The sequence below is a fragment of the Schistocerca americana genome, chromosome 7 (assembly GCF_021461395.2).
Source record: "Schistocerca americana isolate TAMUIC-IGC-003095 chromosome 7, iqSchAmer2.1, whole genome shotgun sequence".
NCBI classification, from domain to species: Eukaryota; Metazoa; Arthropoda; class Insecta; order Orthoptera; family Acrididae; genus Schistocerca; species Schistocerca americana.
The window spans coordinates 161,239,748-161,262,502 of record NC_060125.1 but is presented as its reverse complement, the minus strand read 5'-3'; the positions used below and the strand labels follow the sequence as shown (position 1 = coordinate 161,262,502).

Here is a 22,755-nt window from a genome sequence, read left to right as displayed (position 1 = left end):
TAAGCCAGAAACGTGGCGTTTCTTAAAACATGTTCACAAAATGTTGAACTGAATTCCGAGGGTGTCATGGTTAATTATATACCAGAAAAAAGATTGATGCAGTATAATGGAACAAAACCAAAAGACCAGCGTAAACTATACTGAAAACTTGATACTCTTTCATGGACGGGAGGAGATAAGAATGTTTTCTGAAACTCCCCCCATACTGTGAAATGGTAGGGAACGATATTGTACCGTTCATTCTTAAGATTACGCTGAACATAACAATAGTAGGGCGAAATAATACACTGTCGAAAAAGGCTGCGTATCCGCCCACAATTCAAAACAGTTATAGATGAACAGTATTGCAAGCATCGTGCTAACAACCCACAGGTTAGTACAACACAATTTATGGCTCGACCATTGACTTTTGCATTTTGTAGGCTTGTCTCTGTACCTAAGCTGACAGCATTTCAGTGATACTAAAAACGTACAATTGTAAAGTCGGAAAAATAACGCAAACGCGGGTTACCGTTCTGAAGGGAGTTACGATGTGGCCATGAAACCAGACAGAAATACACTTAGAAACTAAAATCTACAGATCGAAGTTTTACTCACCGTAGCAGTGTGGCTTTCCTCTTCTCACTGCAGACGTCTCTGCAGTAGCTCCTCAAAAAACGCGTCAAGCGTAAACTGACGCTCCTGTTCTAAAAGAACTTATTACTTTTCTGATATCCAACATGTGGAGTAATAGAGAACATGTGCTAAATTCTAACATGCCCGCATTTTACGAAGTGCTACATTTATCAACCATTTTGCAAGATACATTTATTGATAATATTTATACAATGATCGACTTTAATATTCAATTAACATCACTACTCAGTCCATGTCTAACCAACTAATAATACTAAACAAGTACCAATGTTCCACGATGCACAAGTTTTTTGTTTGCGCGACTTGTTATTGAAGTACTTGTGGGAGTTATGCCGAGGTGTTGTTTCTGCTGTATGCAGAATATTTCAACGAGCGACCGAGCCGTGTCCTTCAGGTCGTATGACATTCCCTGACTAGATGGAGTCCAGGGATCGAGTGCACATAACGGCAAAGCTCGCTGCACTCTGGTCACGGTCATCGAAGCATTTTGTGCAAATCCAAACAACTCGGCAAAACACCCGAAGCAGGGCATTAACTACTTTCACGTTCGTAAGAGAGTATTGATCTGAACATGAAACGAATAGTACACGTTGAAACATAATGCCATTATTCCCTATACTGAACTAATTTACACTTACCGGAGCAACACGGATTTCTTCTTCCTCCTGCAGCCGTTTCTGCAGTAGCTCCATAAAAAATTCGTCAAGTGTAAATTAACGGTCCTGTTGGACAAGAACTTATTAGTTTTATCGTAAAGAACACTTATAATTCAGATATAGCTATATTTCTTAATATGTACAGGTGTTACGAAGTGTAACACTTATTAAGAATGTATGGGCCTTTAGATAGCGATAGCGAGTATACATTGTTTGGCTGTAATAGCTACCATTATATTATGGGCGAACTATTAAGCTGGAGAACGACAGAGGAATTATTCGAGTTACAGTGTCGCCATGACCTTTTTATTCTCTGTTCTGTTGTGTTCTTTCTCTGGAAAGGAATGTAAGTGGGGCTGTGACAATTTTTACTGACAATTCCAGTTTCTCTATTCTCCGACTCCTCCGAAAACAACATTAGGCTTCGAAGCCTGAAATTCAGGAATACATTTCCTCTGATCATCAGGTATTAATCCCAGTTAGCAGGTAACTCGTAGAGCAACCAAATGGTTTGCAATGTTGTCTTCAGCCAGTCACTTGTCTTGGACGCATATATTATGTTAAGCTCTGCCCTTACAAGAAATTTCGACAGAATTCTCTACAATTTATTAAGGTCTTTTCCATTACCAAGCACCTCCGTATCAGCATCATAGTCCAGGCATTCTTAACTAATGCGAGACAATTCCCTGTTGGTCAGTGTTAATTTTAATAGTCGTCAGTAGAGTTGTTGCAACCATTCAATCGGCTTTCGGCTAGACTATCAACTTCGTCGTATCTAGTGCTAGAAGTGGGGATATAATGTGCTAGTAACATGGAGGAGACAAGCAGGAGCCTGAGGGATGTGGGGAAAAGAGCAAGCATATCATGCAGCCAAGGAGGCCTGTGAGCAACCAACCCATCGAGACAACGTGCCATTATCCTGCAGGTGAGAGAGACTAACGACTGTTGGAATAGGTGTGACTGGCCAATCACCAGACCAAGTCCGACCTTATGTATATCACTTTCACACAATGAAGTAACTCTGACTTCTATCCGAATAGGCTACATTTCTAACTAATGTCTTCATAGTCTGATGAGAAAACAGTTATATCTGTAATGGCTGTGGCGTAAATGTTCTTATACACCATATTTTCTGTGTACGTTATCTTTTGACCAGAAGGCAGAAGTGAATTTAAGAGGAGACCAGCCATTTATTTTACTTGGAGTAGAGATATGGTAAATTTTAAAAATTTTGTGTATCTTTGGAGACGAGGTTGAAGGTTTTGCTGTGTTGCTGAGTAACCAGCAAATTCCATTTCCTTCCAGTGATGGACAAATCCATCCATTCGGCAGTGACGTCCATCTGTGGCTGTATTTTGGATACGGTCGCGAAAACTGACACTGATCCTTCCATATCTGCAGCCAGTGAAGCTTATCTATTGAGTGTGACGTGGTGATCGGTCAGTACCGTTGGGCCTTCAGAGGCTCGTTCTGACGTAATAAGTTTCTTAGTTGGTACCTTAGATCATTCTACTAAACTAGTGAAACGCAGTGACTTTTATTACCAGGTGTCGAAATGGTATTAAATATGATTTTTTAATTATGTGCGTATGTGTGTGTGTGTGTGTGTGTGTGTGTGTGTATAGTCGTGCGTGCTTTTGTGTGCGTGCGTGTGTAAGTAAGGCTTTTAGACATTTATTACATTTTAATAACTTTTACTGTTTTAGCACATTGAACCTCACAACTTTCCATAAACGTACTGTTTTCTTGCTCGGAAACCAACACACAATCGTCTAGTCGTCTAGTCAATAGTCTAGCAGAGGTTCCTGTCTTAGATGTATTATTCATATTGAATTGTCAAATGGGATGTTTGTAGCGAACCGCAAATTCATTTACAGTAAATCGTGACAGTCTGTAATACGTTGACCACCCTATCGACAATGTAGTACCTCTAAAACTTTAGTGCTTTGCTTCTTATGATATCGGTAATGCAACGTGACGTGGCTCTCCTCAAAGGTACGTCGAGCAGCGACCAAGGTCTTGTCCAGTCGCAGACCTTAGTCTTTCTCCCCTCCCACACACCGGGAGAGAAACGCCTTGATTCGTCAGAACATTGCTGCAACGATAACGGGCAGCACGTTAGATACGACCATACCGTGTCCACGAGTAAGTCATAATGTTATGTCTCACAAGTGTATCGCAAGGAAAAAATTGAGACCGCGTTTTCATGTCTTTAAATTTAACTTCTGTAATAATAAGAACTGTCAGTGTTACAAAGGATCTGTAACATCCAGATCGATTAAATATCATTGATTTACTTGAAAAATATTACCCATTTATGACTGGTGAGGAATTCCTTATTTTAATTCCCTTTTACAAATTTCTAATAGATGGATTACAATAACACAAGTTCTTCGATGACAGCCAAAGGTGTGTTCATTACGAGGTGCATTTATTCTGCAACGAATAATTTTGTTTCGATAGCAGTTATTTAAAGCTATCACTATTAGACAGACAGACAGTACTATTAGCAAGACAGTGCCTCGCTACACTAGTTACAGATATACGCTAAGTACAGCTATTTAAACCTCGCATTTGGACAGACATTACGCCGCGATTTGGTTAGTACCATCCGTTCGTTCAATATCGCACCGTGAGGCAGGATCGGTAATTTAATTAGTGTGTACTTAAGGGAACATCTTGTTGGTGATATGAAGTTACTGGTAAATAATCTATGCAACAGTGTAGTGGTTTAAATCCCAAATCTGTCCGCAGTGTCTGGGGAGATTACGATTTTTACAAATACCTGTTTTCTGAGTCGGTGTATTCTCACTGGGCTGCGCCTTTCCTCCTTTGTGGCAGAGTCATCAACAATCTAAGTTCAACACTAAACCTAGAATTACTCTTCAGCGCCGTGTGAACTATTCAATAATATGTACGACGTCACAACCATATTTACGATTGAAATTTAACCAGCGAAATCTGAATGAAGAAAACGCTAGTACAGCTTTTAAACTCCCATCGGATTTAACATTTAACGATGCTCAAAGGTATTAATTTAAGTTCTTTGAGTAACAGAAAGAGAAAATACTTTTTATACGGTGCCATGCCAACTCTTTATGACTGCACGCAGCTGGAACTTGTTTACGTATTGCCTTCTTCTTCACAGGAGGAAGAATATAACAGATTTGGTGACAGAGATAGGTGACGCCGCTCTCGTTGAAGCTTACATCGACGCTACAGATCCAGTCATTTATAAGCTTATACGATATTGAAACTACATCTGATTCAATACGGTAAGTAAACAGAAGACACTTGAGTCAGTAGTTCATACCTCTCTCGGATATGTTGCACGTCGCTTCTGAAGCTGGGCGTTCACTTCGTTCAAAGCTTCTAGAAGTCCTCAAGAACTTTAAAGTGCTTCGTTATTTGTACTCGAAACACAAAAGGTAACAGTACAATATATGAACCAAAACTGGAGCCTCTTTATTTCAATAACTCACACGACGAATTCGTATCGTTATTTCAAGTGCTCGGGTGAATACGGAAGTAATTGCTAGGCAACCGTCCTCTACGGTTTAGGTAACGTAGCAACGGAGTTAGCATATCCTGTGAACAACAGTAGCTGCAGATCTCTACGCTGATTAGCAACTTCGTTAGGAATGGGTAATCGAGCAGCGCTGAAAAATTCTAAATAAATCATTGTATGTACCACAAAACAATGGTATTTTGCGACTGAGGAGTATCCAGATGTATCTAATGAAAAACCCTGAATAGCTAATCAACTTCCAATGGATTTAACAGCTAACTACATTCCAAGAAATTAATTCAAATTCCTGATGCAACAGGAGACGAAAACTCTTTTGTTACAGAGCCAGATCGACTAAATATTATTACACAGCTGACATCAGTTTCCAAAGCGTCTTCTTCATCATAGACGGAAGAAAGTTCAAGCGGCACAACTGTGCAATGATCACAGCCAACATGTATGTACAACTGAAAAGCAAGGAGGTTGGTGACACTTATTATTGTGAAACTAAGTGATTAATCTGTGCGGGTATGACAAACGTCAGTGAACTTCGTCAGAATCTCAGTAAAGTGGTTCGTCTCTACAAGTCAGGCACCTAACTTATGAACCTGTATGAAAAATTAAGACAAAGTGATCTTTCACATGTTACAATGAATTAATTACGTGTTCCGAAATCATAACACGATCCGTCGTAAAACTTCAACTTGCCAGTACTTCTCCACTAAATTCAAGGTCATTTAAATGCTTGTACAATATTCTAACTGCAGATGGCTTTGTATGTTAAATAAATAGGTTACATTTAAGTGAATGGCTCATACCTCTTGCGGGTACAATGCACCTCGCCTCTGAAGCTGGGCGTTAGCTTACTTCAAAGCTTCTAAGGCTCCGCAAGAACTTTAAAAAGTTTCCTTAGTTGTTCTTGAAACACAAAATTCGACGCTACAACACTTGAATCAAAGCTGAAGCTTCATTTACTGAATAGCTCACAGAACGAATTTGTATAGGCACTTCCAGTACTCGAGAGAATACGGAAGTAATTGCTAGGCAACAGTCCTCGACGGTTTAGGTCACATAGCATTGTTGTTTGTATACACTGTGATCAACATTAAACAGCAATTCCGCTAACACCAACCCCAGCAAATACAGAGCACGTTATTTTATAGGAACGTCGATATCAACAGGTAAACAAGTACTGCAGTAAAATTTTTAGCAATTTAAATATATGTCAGACGAAATGATCATGCCTTGCTATTGCAAGATATACAGCAGTGTCTCAAGGTTGAAAACGCCCGAATAACTAATAAATTCAAAAATAATTTTACAATTAAAAATACTCCAAGCTCTTAATTCAATTTCTTTAACCAATACGAGAGTTATACTCCTTTGTTACGGTGGAAGGTCAACTCAGTATGACACGAAACAGTTGGCATTAGTTTCCAAAATGTGTTCTTTTTCACAGACGGAAGAAAATTCCAGCATCATGACCCTGTTATGACCGCAGACACTATGAATGCGCAATCGACAAGCGAGAAAGATCGCTAACATCGTTGTCGTTGTGAATCTCAGCAACTGAAAGTAATAAGGCATACTACAATTCTATTCGTCCGCTCTGACCCACGACGTCATATTTGGAGTGAAGTGGATAGTTTACACGAGATACTACGATAACCACAGATAACATTTAATAAGAGCCTGATGACATTCTTCAAGACGCCGTCCCCAGTACAGACGCATTATTCAAGACGGCGACCGCAATATAGAACATCACAATAAGAAAAAATAAAACAATTTGTATAGGAGCTGCTGTACAGATTTAAGGATTGTTAAGAACTGTCATATGCAGCACATAGCTATAACGGTATATTTTATTACAGACAATCAATTTCGGTCTAGAACCAGTAAAACATTGGATCCAAAAACCATGTCTCCTATGCGTTTGTTTAATTGAAACAGCAGATAGCAGGTGTACAAAGCACCAACATTGATATTATCCATATATATAGAATATTGGGAAAAAACGTTGTCGAGGTTAAATGGACGTAATGTTATGAATGTACAGCTAGTATCAATGACGGAATAACGTACATCTGATAACTGCGATTCCATTTACTCAGACTGATATTTGAGATGGTTTTTGGACACGATGATGGTTTGGTCATAGACCGAAATCTATCGTTTCTGTTAAAACACACCGTTTTGGATTGTATAACGCACTTCTTAACAAACAAAAAAAAACATGGGAACTATTTGAATCACCATATGAAATGAAATTATCGGAACAATAGCAGGAATGGGAGAGTTGTGGATGGGGACATACTAAAAAGGTTACTAAACCTAAGAACATTTAAGAACGTCTCTGTTCTAGAGAATAAACCGAACGAAAATATATAGTAAACACAAAACTGGATTCGAATAATTCGCTTGACCAACACAGATGAAATGAAGACAGTGGTACTAGACACCTCCACAAAACAACATAACTGGAAAATAGCACACACACACATTCTTCCGGAATGATGCAAACGAAAACATTAAAAAACAAGTCTAATCGCAGCGTACGCTGTAACTATAGGTCTATAGCTTTAACAGACAGCGATAAGAGATCCCCTACAAATGTCTCTAACATAAACAGAAAAAAACTGCAAAAATGGCAGAACTGGAATCGAATTCTTCACTTGCCCTGTAGCTCAAAGGAAGACAGTGATATCACACACAGCTCCACAAAACGACATATTGGAAAAATATCGCATAGGAACCTTTCTGTGATAAACCTAAAAATATAAAAAAATAACACACAAATGGTAACGGAGTATATACCAGACTCTCCTCGCTCCCCAAACACACACACACACACACACACACACACACACACACACACACACACACACACACACACGAATCTAAAAAAAAATGGTTCAAATGGCTCTGAGCACTATGGGACTTAACTTCTGAGGTCATCAGTCCCCTAGATCTCAGAACTACTTAATCCTAACTAACCTAAGGACATCACACACACCCATGCCCGAGACAGGATTCGAACCTGCGACCGTAGCGATCGCACGGTTCCAGACTGTAGCGCCTAGAACCGCTCAGCCACTCCGGCCGGCCACGAATCTCACTATGCAAGGATGACGCACATGAATTTCTCCAGAATAAAGCGAACAAAAGAAACAATAAGACATACACATGGGCAGCTGGTATCATATTTCGTGTGAACTCTCTTCCTAAACCGAGGACAGAGATACAAAACAACACCCACATAACATCAACTAATCGAAAAATTTTATGCACAAATTGCTTTAGGATAAACCGAAAGAAAAGAAGTACAAAAACTGTAATCACACTATAAACGGAAATAAATAGCTCCAAAACCGAAAACAAATAATTCACCAATAAATACCAAAACCTCGATCCAATTCAGCTAAACAAATAATAGGAACCACAAAAAAACAATTATGCAGAGCGAGAGTGTGCGACCGGTAAAAACAAATGGAGCCTGTTAGGAACAGTGAATTTCATAATCGAAGCGTCTCAAAGAGTCACATTCAAAAACGGCCAAATATTTGTAAATTAAAAGATTATGAATAACATTACCACCAGCAATGCAATTTTGTTAGGGCTAACCTCGCTCTCGACGAACTCCCCACATTAAAAAGACAGCTAAATAACTGTCAGAATCAAATGACAATCATAATTACTAATCGTTTCACTAACAAAACTATATCTTATGCTCTGAATGTCCTGCCTACCCTTACCCTGGGAAATCGTGGATATGCAGAAAGAAACAGACAAATATTTGTCAGAAAACAGAACAAAAATATAATCGTTACTGGTTTCTCCACGGCAGTTTAATCTTTGGTCTCAGGTTCCACCTAAACCAAACCCTCGTAAGTCGCGACGTATTTGGAATAACGGCATAGTTTACAGACATCACAGATTACACTGGTAAGTAACACAACCACAGGCTAACTGTTAATAACAGTCCGCTTACATCCAATTCAACATAAAGTCATGACGTCACGTAGCATGTTATGGGTCAAAGCAAACGGGTGGAAAACAACAATGCGCTTGACACGTTAGCCATTGAGGAACTAAGAAATTAGTTTGAGAATACAAAATGAAAGTACATGAACTACGCCAGTTAGAAAGTATAGAAATCTGTCTGGAAAAGCAAGCGCTTAATATTTGCATCTCCATGAAATATTGAAACAAAATGGTGTTTCACGTTATATACCGTTAATAAGGTCAAGTTCTGTAATCACATCACACTCTACCACATGCTTCAACCTGCTAGTATTTCTCCACTAACTACACAGACAATTAAAAGCTTCTACGCTATTCTAACTACAGATGATTCCGAAAGGTGAATAAATAAGTGACAGATACGCGAATAGCTCATACCTCTTGCTGGTACAATGCTCCTCGGTTCTGAAGCTGGGTGTTCGCTTCGTTCAAAGCTTCTAAAGCTCCCCAAGAACTTTAAAATGTTTCGGTAGTTGTTCTCGAAACACAAAATTCACTCTACAACACTTGAATCAAATCTAAAGCTTCTTTCACTCAGTAACTCACACAGCGAATTCGGATAGGCACTTTGTGAGCTCCTCTCAGTGAAGGGAACAAAAAAGTACTTTACACCATGGTAAGAAATAAGAGGAATGACAGAAGCGAGTGCCTGAGGATCATGGATAATAATGGAAGAGTTGTGGAGGAAATGCATGAGCTCAAAAAGATTTGGAAGGAGTACTTTGAAGATCTGTTGAATGCTGCCAAGCAGGTAACTAACAGCGATGGAGAGCCTAAGGCAGCAGACGATTATAATAGTGGGGAAATTGATGATCTAACTTGGAATGAAGTGGAAGAAGCCATAAAGAGGATGAAAGGGGGCAAGGCACCAGGTTGGGACGAAGTAACAGTGGATATGATACGAGCAGCAGGAGAAGTAGGAACCCAGTGGCTATACAGAGTGCTGAGGGTGGTGTGGAAGGAGAACAGAATTCCTGAGGATTGGAAGAAAGGAATTATAGTCCCGATCTTCAAGAAAGGGGATAAAAGGAGATGTGAGAACTACAGAGGAATCACCCTGCTATGCCACTGTGGAAAAATCTATGAAAAGATGCTGGAGAAGAGAATAAGAAGCAGTATTGAAAGTAGACTGCAAGAGGAGCAGTACGGTTTCAGACCGGGAAGATCAACAACGGACCTCATATTTGCGGTAAGGCAACTGCAGGAAAGGCACTATGAGTACGGGAAGGACTTAATCATGGCCTTTTTGGATATTGAGAAGGCGTATGATAGTATCTGTAGGGACAAGCTCTGGGATGTGCTGAACGCAAAAGGGATAGATGAAGAGATTACACGAAAAGTCAGAAAAATGTATGAGGGAAGTGAGAGTTGTGTGAAAGTGGGGAGGGAACGTACTGCATGGTTCAAGCTGGAAAATGGGCTGCGACAGGGAAGTGCACTTTCGCCTTTATTGTTTATTATTGTTATGGATGAAATCCTACAGCAAGTATCAGATGCAATTGGAGATCATAAAATGAAAGCAGTGCTTTTTGCCGATGACCTGATGTTATGGGGAAATTGCGTGAAGGAGGTGCAAGAGCAGTTAGATGCATGGGAGGCAACGGCAGCACAATATGGAATGCATTTCTCTGCAAAGAAAAGTGAAATAATCGTCACAACAAGGAAGAAGAATAGGCCAAATGTGGATATAACTTGTGGAGGGGAAAAACTACAAGTGGTAGAGAACTTCAAGTACCTGGGAAGCGTGATTGAAAGTAAGGGGGGAAACGCAATGGAAATAAATGAAAGATGCAGAAAAGCAGGGCAGTTCTACAAATGCATTAGGGGGCTTATTTGGAGCAAGGAGGTGCCACAGAAATCCAAGGGAATTATATACCGAACCTACTTTGTCCCCATATTGACATACGGAAGTGAGACATGGGTAATGCACAAAAGCGACAAAAGTAGAATACAGGCTAGTGAAATGAAGTTCCAGAGGAGCAGGTTGGGTGTAACAAGACGAGACAGGTTGCGAAATTTGTATGTGAGGGAAAGACTAAAGGAGGAACCAGTACAGGACAGGACAGAAAAATCAAGACTGCAGTGGTATGGACACATGAAGAGAATGGATGAGGGACGAATTCCAAAGAGGATGTTTGATCTGCAACTGGAGGGGAAGAGGCCCAGAGGAAGACCAAGAGATAGATGGGTGAAGGGAGTGAAGGAATGTGTGATGAGAAGAGGAGAGAACTGGACGAAGGTGGAAGAGGGGGAATGGTGGAAAGACAGAACACGGTGGAGAGGCTTGTGTTCCCGACAGACCCAGCCAGTGGCTGGAAACTGTCCAACATGATGATGATGATGATGACTTTGTGAGCTCCTCTCAGGTGCGAAGACTTGTGTGAGGTCTTGCGTTGTCATGAAGAAGGAGAAGTTCGTTCTGATTTTTGTGCCTACGAACACGCTGAAGTCGTTTCTTCAATTTCTGAAGAGTAGCACAATACACTTCAGAGTTGATCGTTTGGCCATGGGGAAGGACATCGAACAGAATAACCCCTTCAGCGTCCCAGAAGACTGTAACCATGACTTTACCGGCTGAGGGTATGGCTTTAAACTTTTTCTTGGTAGGGGAGTGGGTGTGGCGCCACTCCATTGATTGCCATTTTGTTTCAGGTTCGAAGTGATGAACCCATGTTTCATCGCCTGTAACAATCTTTGACAAGAACTTGTCACCCTCAGCCACATGACGAGCAAGCAATTCCACACAGATGGTTCTCCTTTGCTCTTTATGGTGTTCGGTTAGACAACGAGGGACCCAGCGGGAACAAACCTTTGAATATCCCAACTGGTGAACAATTGTGACAGCACTACCAACAGAGATGTCAAATTGAGCACTGAGTTGTTTGATGGTGATCCGTCGATCATCTCGAATGAATGTGTTCGCACGCTCCGCCATTACAGGAGTCACAGCTGTGCGCGGCCGGCCCGCACGTGGGAGATCAGACAGTCTTGCTTGACCTTGCGGCGATGATGACACACGCTTTGCCCAACGACTCACCATGCTTTTGTCCACTGCCAGATCACCATAGACATTGTGCAAGCGCCTATGAATATCTGAGATGCCCTGGTTTTCCGCCAAAAGAAACTCGATCACTGCCCGTTGTTTGCAACGCACATCCATTACAGACGCCATTTTAACAGCTCTGTACAGCGCTGCCACCTGTCGGAAGTCAATGAAACTATACGAGACGAAGCGGGAATGTTTGAAAATATTCCACAAGAAATTTCCGGTTTTTTCAACCAAAATTGGCCGAGAAAAAAAATGTGTTGCATTACTTATTGAACTGCCCTCGTATTTATGCATAGTTTTTTGCGATATGGTGTCATATTTTGGGGCAATTCAAGTCAGGCAAAATGCTCCTTTATTATTCAAAAATGAGCGATAAGAATCATAAAAGGAGCTGCACCTAGAGATCCATGTAGAGAAATTTTCAAGGAATATAAAATCATGACTCTTCCATCCATTTACATCTATGAAAGTATATGCTTTCTGAAGTCTCACCCCCAGTTTTCTTCTTTAAACAGTGAGTTCCACGACTATACAACAAGACAGAGTAATGAATTTCACAGAGAAGTGCATAAGAAAGCCCAATACAACAAGAGTGCAATATACCACCCAAAAATTCTCAATAGTGCTCTTCCCTTAAAAATAAAAATGATTCAGCAGCTGAGCAGTTTTAAAAGTGAACTCAAAAGAATGTTAATCAGTAATAGTTTTTACAGTGTTAGTGAATATATGAATTCTTCAGAAAGATGGCGTACCTTCACATGTCTTATAAGTTACTCATATACAAACTTGTGTCGTGGGGTAGACTCTTTTATGTACACACAAAAATTAATTAATCTGCTGTCCATTATACACAGAATATATGTAACTTATTTGTGTCCTATATTGTTACAAATTTATATCAAGTAAGCTATAATTGTTTTGCCCATATATTTAATTCAGATTGTTCACTGATAGTTTTTACATAATATGTTGTTATTCATATTTTTTCTGTATGTAACATATGACAAATCCCATATCATTGTACACGATAAAACGGGTGCTCAATAAATTAAACTAAACTAAACTACAAATCCACTACAAAGGAATTTCATGAACAGTTGCTTCCCTTGCATGATTTACCCTCTTTCCGAGGCAAAAGTTGACTACACAAATAAAAGCTAGTAACATCATAATAAATGCTGATTGATATACTGATTGTCATGATATTTTGTTTGCGCTTCTCTTGATATCTCTGAACATGATGTAACATTAAATCTGCAGAAATTTGCTCTTTTTCTGCAATGACTAACTCATCTATTGTCTTAAATAAAGTGGGATCAGAAGTATTATTTAGGTAAGTTAGGTTTTGCATGGGTAAAATGCTAAAAGGTTTCTTTGGCCAATACAACACTGATCAAGTTCCTGTGCATATAATGGTACCTGTAATCATAGCAGTAATGTGAAACTTTGCCCCAGCTATATCACACATCGATCCGCTTACTAATAATCCACTTTGTTTCAACTCTGTCATACCCATTAATATCTTATTATTGTAGCAAGCTACTATTAATTTCTCTGGTGAAAACATAGAATATAACTGGCGATTACCAGTCCTCTGGAAATATGGCTATGGCAGTGGTACTACTTAGTTACCCTCTGGTGCTTCCATAATGCTAGGAATTACTGAATTTCATATGATTCTTTGTCAGTTTAAACTACCTAATCTGGACAACTGGTGACTAACTCTTTGACACAATTTCTATGATCTCCAATCGACATTAGAATCCGTGCATCTCTTTGTTCTGACAGAAGTAACACATAATTATTTTTCACTTGTACCCACTTGTCGATAATTTTCCATTTGACTGGATACCCATGGATCATGAAACACTTTATGTACACAATCCCTCCCAGATCACTGCCCACATTGTCCCCTCAGATGGATCGTGATGTTGGATGCCATGTAGTTGTGCTGAATGCCTTCAGACCCATGTGACAGGCCGGCCGGTGTGGCTGAGAGGTTGTAGGCACTTCAGTCTGGAACCGCGCGACCGCTACGGTCGTAGGTTCGAATCCTGCCTTGGGCATGGATGTGTGTGATGTCCCTTGGTTAGTTAGGTTTAAGTAGTTCTAGAGTACTGATGACCTCAGCCTTTAAGTCCCATAGTGCTCCGAGCCATTTGAACCCATGTGACACTTGAGTTTAGGGAAACTTCTGCCCTGGACCACAGGCTTGTTGTTAGATCCTCGGACTAAACATCAGTGCTGGTCGCTGTAATGACGTCAGTTCTGGACGCTGGACTCCATCAGCCTTGGATTCGGATTGCTGATCATCTCTTGGGGTAGTAAGTGTAAGACCAACATTAGAATAAATTCACATACAAGATGTTAGCATATAATAACCAGAAAATTGAATGCAAACAACTTGAGCGCCATCGATCCTACTGATGGAGTGCTAAAAGGGAGTGGGTGTGAAGTATTTGTCTCACTGAGGAAAGGCTCTGTTCTACAGTGTCATTCATAATGACTGAATGCCTTCTGCTCTTTCTGAACTGTCAGTGGTTCTTAGTTCTGCTATATTTTGTTAACGAATTTGTTACGGCGTGTTTAGTGCTCAGTCAAAACCCTGCTAGCCGTTGTTGCATCCTGCCTAGTGACCCTATGTAACGTTACCGGAGTAACAAATTCGATTTGATCTGCATTGTTCTAACCATATTCTGCTGAGTGTCAAAATGGCTGTCTGGCTGATCCAGTAACGTTGAAATTTTTACGCTTCCTGGCTGCCGGACGGCGACACTTCCACATGACTGAACAAGGCTGCCTGTTCAGACTTAGAAAAAATTTTGCTCTCACGTTTCCTTCATTTCCATCTACATAGATACTCTGCAAGCCACCGTATACGGCTACAACATAATCCAGACAAGACAGTAAGTGTAAACATGCATATCAACAACAGAGAGGCCAAGAGAAAGCTGCACATCTGCATGAATAACCAGACCATTAAACATGAAGATATTCCTTGGTTCCTTGGAGTAAAGCTCAACCGGTCCATAAGGTACAGAGCCCATCTAGAGGATACAAAACAAAAACTGAAATCTAGAAATGCCATTCTTACCAAGGAACCACCTGGGGATGGGATGCAAATACCTTGAGAACTTCAGCCTTGGCACTGGTATACAGCATGGCCGAGTATTGTGCACCTGTATGGGCCAGAAGTGTGCACATATCAAAAACCGATATTCAGCTGAGAGTAACAATGAGAACGACATTGGGAACACTGAGACCTAGACCTACAGATAGGCTACACGTACTGTCGAATATAGCACCACCTGAAATTAGAAAAAATCAGATACTATCAAGATAATATAGCAAAATACTGGCAAATCCAAACCTTCCCACACACCAGTACCTATCACCAAAAAACTGCCTGATATCTAGGTCATCTCTACGGCAAAGAGGTGAAGAGATGTTTCCTGACCCAGAAAATGAATGGAAAATGAATGGAAAAGCATAGTAAAGTACAGAAATCTGGTTACTGACCCAAGCATACCAATAGAGGGTTTTAAGCTTTCCAGAAGAATGTGGACTATACTGAACTGTGTGAGGACAGGTGTCGAAAGATGCAGGGAGATGAAGACAACACGGAGCCTTGCAAACGACCCTCAGTGTGAATGTGGACTCAACCAATCAATGGCCCACTAGATAGAGTGTACTGTGCATGGTTTTAATGGTGAACTGGAGGACATACATAATCTCATGGACAATGCTACTGAATTACTTCAAAAAATAAGTGATACTGTATAAAATTTTGTGTTATGTAATTAAGTAATGCTGAATGTGTCAATTTACTGCTATAATGTCCTTGTTTAATACTTCGCCTTGTAAATGCCAATTGAGTAAAGAAAATAAATAATCTATAGTAAAAATGAATATTTTATTGTCTTTATCTGTAACACTACTTTCCTACACTGTTTGTTCTATACTGATACTTAAAAAAAAAGACTGAAAATTTATTATATCCTCCTTTAACCAGGCTTTATCCTTTTCCTCCTATTTTTTGAGTGCACTCTTCCTTTTTGATTTCTGGAGCACACTTTGTTGGAGGCTGAACCTTACTTAAATACAATGGTAACGAATGGTAATTTTGGCACAGCTTCTAGTAAAAGCAGTGGTCTCTGATGAGGGAAATCATTCCCATCAGACTCCTTGTAAATCTCTACTCTTGACACACAATGTTAGTGAAAATACTTAATAAAAATAACAATTTAGTTTGATGGATTCCACTCACGTCTGGGAATGTTTTTTATTTGCCTTTGTGTTTCCCTCTTCAGTAGGGAATCTAAACAATGAGATACAACCTTCTTCCTTGCTGGAGTCCTAATTCCTCCTGCAAGCAGGAATGCAACATTTTAACACCTTAAATCAAAACACTATTATTTAAGAATAACTGAGAATTTCAATGTGTACTACTTGGACATCGCAGAACAGTCTACAAATTGAGGTGAATGTATGGAAATGTAGCAGACAATCACTTACAGGATGATTCATGTACTAAATTAATAAATCCAAAACATTAGTTTAAAGTTCTATCCAGAACTTTTGTTCCAATACTGTTGGCAAAGGCCATTCATGCTGCACAGCTGCACATATACATGTTAGAACACTACAAGCTGTTCATAATTCCATCTTTCCATTGTTTTATCTTTGACTGTAGTTATGACTATATACAGCAATTTTCGAAGAGTCCAGTATGGTACAATTTCACTTAGGCAGGTAGTGCTTAAGGGAACAAGTCTGTGAATACCAGAGGAAATCTTGAGAAATTTATCAATTTTCTAAACAAGTGTAACTCAAAGAATAAAATTTGTGACCCCATATAATGCTTACCACCTTTTAATACATCTTTTGAGAACATTTGTATGTACGAACTACAGCTTTAGCTCTCACACTTTTCTTTAATTGTTTTTTTTTTCTTTTTTTCCAGGTGAAATAAACCATGCTAATTATTTGTGTACGTCACAGGTACACATTCCTCAGAAAACAAAGTAGAAGGTTTATTGTTTTCCTGTAGGTTCTTTACACTATTATCTTTAAAGTAGACCACTGAAAAGATAGTGCTGTCATAAACCGTGGTAAAAAAAATTTAAATGTAATTATCCAAACTTTTGGAAATGAATTCAGAGTTTTTCTTCAAAAAAGCATTTTATTTTCAAAGTTAAATCACAAGGGCAGTCTACTTTTTAGTTAAGCATGTTTTAAGATAGTATACAAAATTTCAGCTCTCTGTCTTTAATATTTTTTAGCCAAAGTGTATCAGACAATGAAATAATTTAATTTTCAAGAAATTCAAGTTAAATTTAAAACTTCCTTTTTCTATCAAACTTGTATGGCAATAATGCATCCCGGGTCCATATTCATTTTGTTTCCTGTGTTTTTCTTACTCCCTTCTCTTTTTCACACTTCTTTTTCTTATTTTTGCTTCTTTGATGGCTTCCAACATTGATTATTCTGCTTCAAAGAGTCTCCCTCGATCAATGGCTATGAGGGCTCTATGCATATTTAGTCCACCAGGCACTCCAATCATTTCCATAATATTAAGTCTTGACACTGCACTGTCATTGAAACATAGAACAGCATTTAGCATCTCTATTTCCAAAGTATTTAGTCCAACTAGAACGCTTTTTCATATCTGTTCCCATATACAATTGTTGAAACTTTCATTTGGATTCTGAGTCCTCCCATGTAAGAATTTCTCTAATAATCTTGTGTCACTAAGATCCCCATAAATAGGTATTATAATTTCCATTATAGGAAACGGCAAAGAACGTTTATAGTTATAGGTCTCACCCAGAGTAACTGTGTTCTGGTACTCACACTATGAATCACTGCCAGGTGGCCAGTGTGCATAACATGGATTGTCATCTGTGGAGTATTTATGAAAGAAGGTAGCCCATACTGCCTTTTTCATTCCCTCAAGCTCATTTTTATTTTGTCTTAAGGTTTGTCCATAATAATTTTCAATTTTTGTGTCAGCATAAGGTTTGGATTCACAAACTTTTTTAATACCCTTTTGAGTCTCCATCTTTTGAGTCACCATATGAGCTGTGAAACACACCTTCAAATTCTATCCCTCCACTATAACCACTAAAATTAATCAAACACATATGATTTGCAGTTCCACTAGTACAGCCATGACAGTACTTGCTAATAATTCCATATCAATTACAGTCATTGGAAAAGGAATGGACAAGGTACAGGGACACAGTACTAGAAGTGGCTAAAGAATGTCTTGGAACAGTAGTGTGTAAAGGTGGGATGAAGCAAACAGCTTGGTGCAATGACACAGTCGAGGCAGCCTGTAAAAGGAAAAAGATGGCGTATCAAAAATGGTTACATACTAGAACTCAGGTAGACAGAGAAAGTTATGTCGAAGAAAGAAACAGAGCCAAACAGATAATTGCAGCATCCACGAAGAAATCTTTGGAAGACTTTGGAAACAGGTTGGAGACTTTGGGTCAAGCTGCTGGAAAACCATTCTGGAGTGTAATTAGCAGTCTTCGAAAGGGAGGTAAGAAGGAAATGACAAGTATTATGGACAGGTCAGGAAAACTGCTGGTGAATCCTGTTGATGCCTTGGGCAGATGGAGGGAATATTTTGAAGAGTTGCTCAATGTAGGTGAAAATATGATCAGTAATGTTTCAGATTTCGATGTACAATGGGACAGTAATGATGATGGAAATAGGATCACATTTGAGGAAGTGGAGAAAATGGTCAATATATTGCAGTGCAATAAAGCGGCTGGGGTGGATGAAATTAAGTCGGAACTCTTCAAATACAGTGGTATGTCAGGTCTTAAATGGCTGCACATGATAATTGAAATGGCATGGGAGTTGGGACAGGTTCCATCAGACTGGACAAAAGCAGTAATCACACCAATCTTTAAACATGGAAACAGAAAAGATTGTAACAACTACAGAGGTATCTCTTTAATCAGCGTTGTGGGTAAAATCTTCTTAGGTATTGTTGAAAGGAAAGTGCGAGTATTAGTTGAGGACAAATTGGATGAAAATCAGAATGGGTTTAGACCCCTTAGAGGTTGTCAGGACCAGATCTTTAGCTTACGGCAAATAATGGAGAAGTGTTACGAGTGGAACAGGAATTGTATCTATGCTTTATAGATCTAGAAAACATATATGACCAGGTTCCTAGAAGGAAGTTATTGTCTGTTCTACGAGATTATGGAATAGGAGGCAAACTTTTGCAAGCAATTAAAGGTCTTTACATAGATAGTCAGGCAGCAGTTAGAGTTGATGGTAAATTGAGTTCATGGTTAAGAGTAGTTTCAGGGATAAGACAAGGCTGCAACCTGTCTCCACTGTTGAAACTTCCTGGCAGATTAAAACTGTGTGCCCGACCGAGACTCGAACTCGGGACCTTTGCCTTTCGCGGGCAAGTGCTCTACCAACTGAGCTACCGAAGCACGACTCACGTCCGGTACTCACAGCTTTACTTCTGCCAGTACCTCGTCTCCTACCTTCCGAACTTTACAGAAGCTCTCCTGCGAACCCTGCAGAACTAGCACTCCTGAAAGAAAGGATATTGCGGAGACATGGCTTAGCCACAGCCTGGGGGATGTTTCCAGAATGAGATTTTCACTCTGCAGCGGAGTGTGCGCTGATATGAAACTTCCTGGCAGATTAAAACTGTGTGCCCGACCGAGACTCGAACTCGGGACCTTTGCCTTTCGTGGGCAAGTGCTCTACCAACTGAGCTACCGAAGCACGACTCACGTCCGGTACTCACAGCTTTACTTCTGCCAGTACCTCGTCTCCTACCTTCCGAACTTTACAGAAGCTCTCCTGCGAACCCTGCAGAACTAGCACTCCTGAAAGAAAGGATATTGCGGAGACATGGCTTTAGCCACAGCCTGGGGGATGTTTCCAGAATGAGATTTTCACTCTGCAGCGGAGTGTGCGCTGATATGAAACTTCCTGGCAGATTAAAACTGTGTGCCCGACCGAGACTCGAACTCGGGACCTTTGCCTTTCGCGGGCAAGTGCTCTACCAACTGAGCTACCGAAGCACGACTCACGTCCGGTACTCACAGCTTTACTTCTGCCAGTTTCATATCAGCGCACACTCCGCTGCAGAGTGAAAATCTCATTCTGGAAACATCCCCCAGGCTGTGGCTAAGCCATGTCTCCGCAATATCCTTTCTTTCAGGAGTGCTAGTTCTGCAGGGTTCGCAGGAGAGCTTCTGTAAAGTTCGGAAGGTAGGAGACGAGGTACTGGCAGAAGTAAAGCTGTGAGTACCGGACGTGAGTCGTGCTTCGGTAGCTCAGTTGGTAGAGCACTTGCCCGCGAAAGGCAAAGGTCCCGAGTTCGAGTCTCGGTCGGGCACACAGTTTTAATCTGCCAGGAAGTTTCATATCAGCGCACACTCCGCTGCAGAGTGAAAATCTCATTCTGTCTCCACTGTTGTTCATATTATTTATGGATCATATGTTGAAAACAATAAACTGGCCGGGTGAGATGAAGATATGTGAACACAAAATAAGCAGTCTCACATATGTGGATGATTTAGTTGTGATGACAGATTCGATTGAAAGTTTGCAAAGTAATATTTCAGAGCTAGATCAGAAATGTAAGGACTATGGTATGAAGATTAGCATCTCCAAAACGAAAGTAATGTCAGTGGGAAAGAGATATAAACGGATCAAGTGCCAAATAGGAGGAACAAAGTTAGAACAGGTGGGCGATTTCAAGTACTTAGGGTGCATATTCTCACAGGATGGCAACATAGTGAAAGAACTGGGAACGAGGTGTAGCAAAGCTAATGCAGTGAGCGCTCAGCTACGATCTACTCTCTTCTGCAAGAAGGAAGTCAGTACCAAGACTAAGTTATCTCTGCACCGTTCAATCTTTCGACCAATCTTGTTGTATGGGTGCGAAAGCTAGGTGGATTCAAGTTACCTTATCAATAAGGTTGAGGTTATGGATATGAAAGTAGCTAGGATGATTGCAGGTACTAGTAGATGGGAACAATGGCAGGAGGGTGTCCACAATGAGGAAATCAAACAAAAACTGGGAATGAACTCTATAAATGTAAGGAAATGACAAGTAAGGATTAGATACTACAAGAGCCCAAAAATTCACTACTACATGAGAACAGTGCGGCGAAAATAGGTTAATTTCCCATGTTGCCAGACGACAACGGCGTCAAAACTTTACCCCTAAGAAACATTGACGCTATGTGACGTGACGATCCGTTGACAGCGTAGGTGAATATCACCATTTTAAATGCAGTGCAGAATGTAAATACCGGTACATGAAACTGCAACCAGACACTTTTTTCAATATTATTTATTATTCCACGAACCGGTTTTCGAACCTTTTCAGGTTCATCTTCAGATGGTTTGCTGGATGTTACATCATTATTTCTAGCATAATGCTGGCCCTGGGTCTGTGACAGTATCGCAATGACTATTGTTTATTTTGCACCCGTATCGACAGGTAAACAATAATGATTATTGTTTATTTTGCATCCATATCGACAGGGAAACAATAATCATGGCGATACATTAAAGCCTGTTGCATCTTATTGTCACACAGCATTATGGTATAAATAATGATGTAGCATTCAGAAAACCATCTGAGGATGGACCTGAAAAGGTTCGAAAACCGGTTCATGGAATTATAAATAATATTCAGAAAAGTGACAGGTTGCAGCTTTATGTATTTACATTCATTTAACATTCACGGGTTCTAAAATATCCGTAATGGATAAGCTTAATTAATTGTATAATGTTTTTACGTAACGCGACGTGAGGACAGTGTGAACTGGCCGCAGCACATTGTACAAAGTCGATATTAATTTATCGAAAGTCAAGCTTGGCAGTGACCAGTGAACATCACCAAAGGGTAAAGGACCAAAATGTCATGTTTGTTTTGATGCGCGGTATGCGGCGTGTTGAACAATAACTTGGGATTTATCTGTGTGTGTTGTTTTCGATATCGTTCGTTGACGATTTTAATTGTGATTTGTTTGTGGTAATATGTTATGAACGGTGCTAACTTATCGCACATCTAAAATGATTTGTGATGAATCGGAAAACCAGTTAGCAAGAAAGCAACATATTCGCTATTTGCTTCGCCATCTCGATATTCTGCCTTCACGGTTAGCATATCATGATGCTGCTAGACTGACAATTTTGTTTTTTGCACTCTCCGGATTGGACGTTTTAAACGCACTAGATGAATTGAGTGAAGAAAAAAAGAAACACATAATAAATTGGATTTACAGCCTTCAGGTCGTACCGCAAGAGACAGGTAACTATGTCTTAAGTAAAGCTGTAGGCCATGTAACCTTAGAGTAAGCGCAGTCCTTTAAATAAACTTTAGAGTAAATTAATCATGTCAATAATTAAAATCATTCTTTCGACAGACGACAAAGAAAGCTGGAAGCGATGCGGTTTTCAGGGTTCGTCTACACTAAACTTTTCGCGCGACAGCAGCGATTGCTCAGGGCCATATGTGTGTGGTCATTTAGCAATGACATATACAGGTCTTGCAGCACTTATTATTCTTGGTGACAATTTGTCTCAAGTGAATAAGAAAGCAATTATTGCTGGTATAAAGGCTTTGCAACAAGAGGATGGTAGGTATGTACTGCCCATGTTACCCCTGATGACTGATCTCTGTTGATTCAGGATCAAGTTTATGATTAAAAGTGTTTCATGTTACCAGCTTTTGCGCAACACTTTCCGGCAGTGAAAGTGACATGAGGTTTGTCTATTGTGCTGCCTGCATCTCTTACATGCTAAATGATTGGTCTGGAATGGATGTAGAAAAAACTATCTCGTACATCTTAGATAGTATGGTAAGTGAGATACTTAATTTGGGA

General features: G+C 40.0%; 1 protein-coding gene across 2 annotated transcripts in view; it reads left to right on the top strand.

Moving 5' to 3' along the window:
• Positions 1–21,762: 21,762 nt before the first annotated feature.
• The window catches only part of LOC124621871 (geranylgeranyl transferase type-1 subunit beta), a 63,210-nt gene continuing 62,217 nt past the window's right edge, over positions 21,763–22,755 (top strand). For both annotated transcript variants that reach the window (XR_006980582.1, XM_047147334.1), the window contains exons 1-3: positions 21,763–22,181; positions 22,297–22,513; positions 22,599–22,731. Coding sequence is in view for 1 of the 2 variants with exons in the window: in XM_047147334.1 (XP_047003290.1) it covers positions 21,944–22,181; positions 22,297–22,513; positions 22,599–22,731 (588 nt within the window). In the remaining variant the exon portion in view is untranslated. The remainder of the gene's footprint in view (positions 22,182–22,296; positions 22,514–22,598; positions 22,732–22,755) is intronic.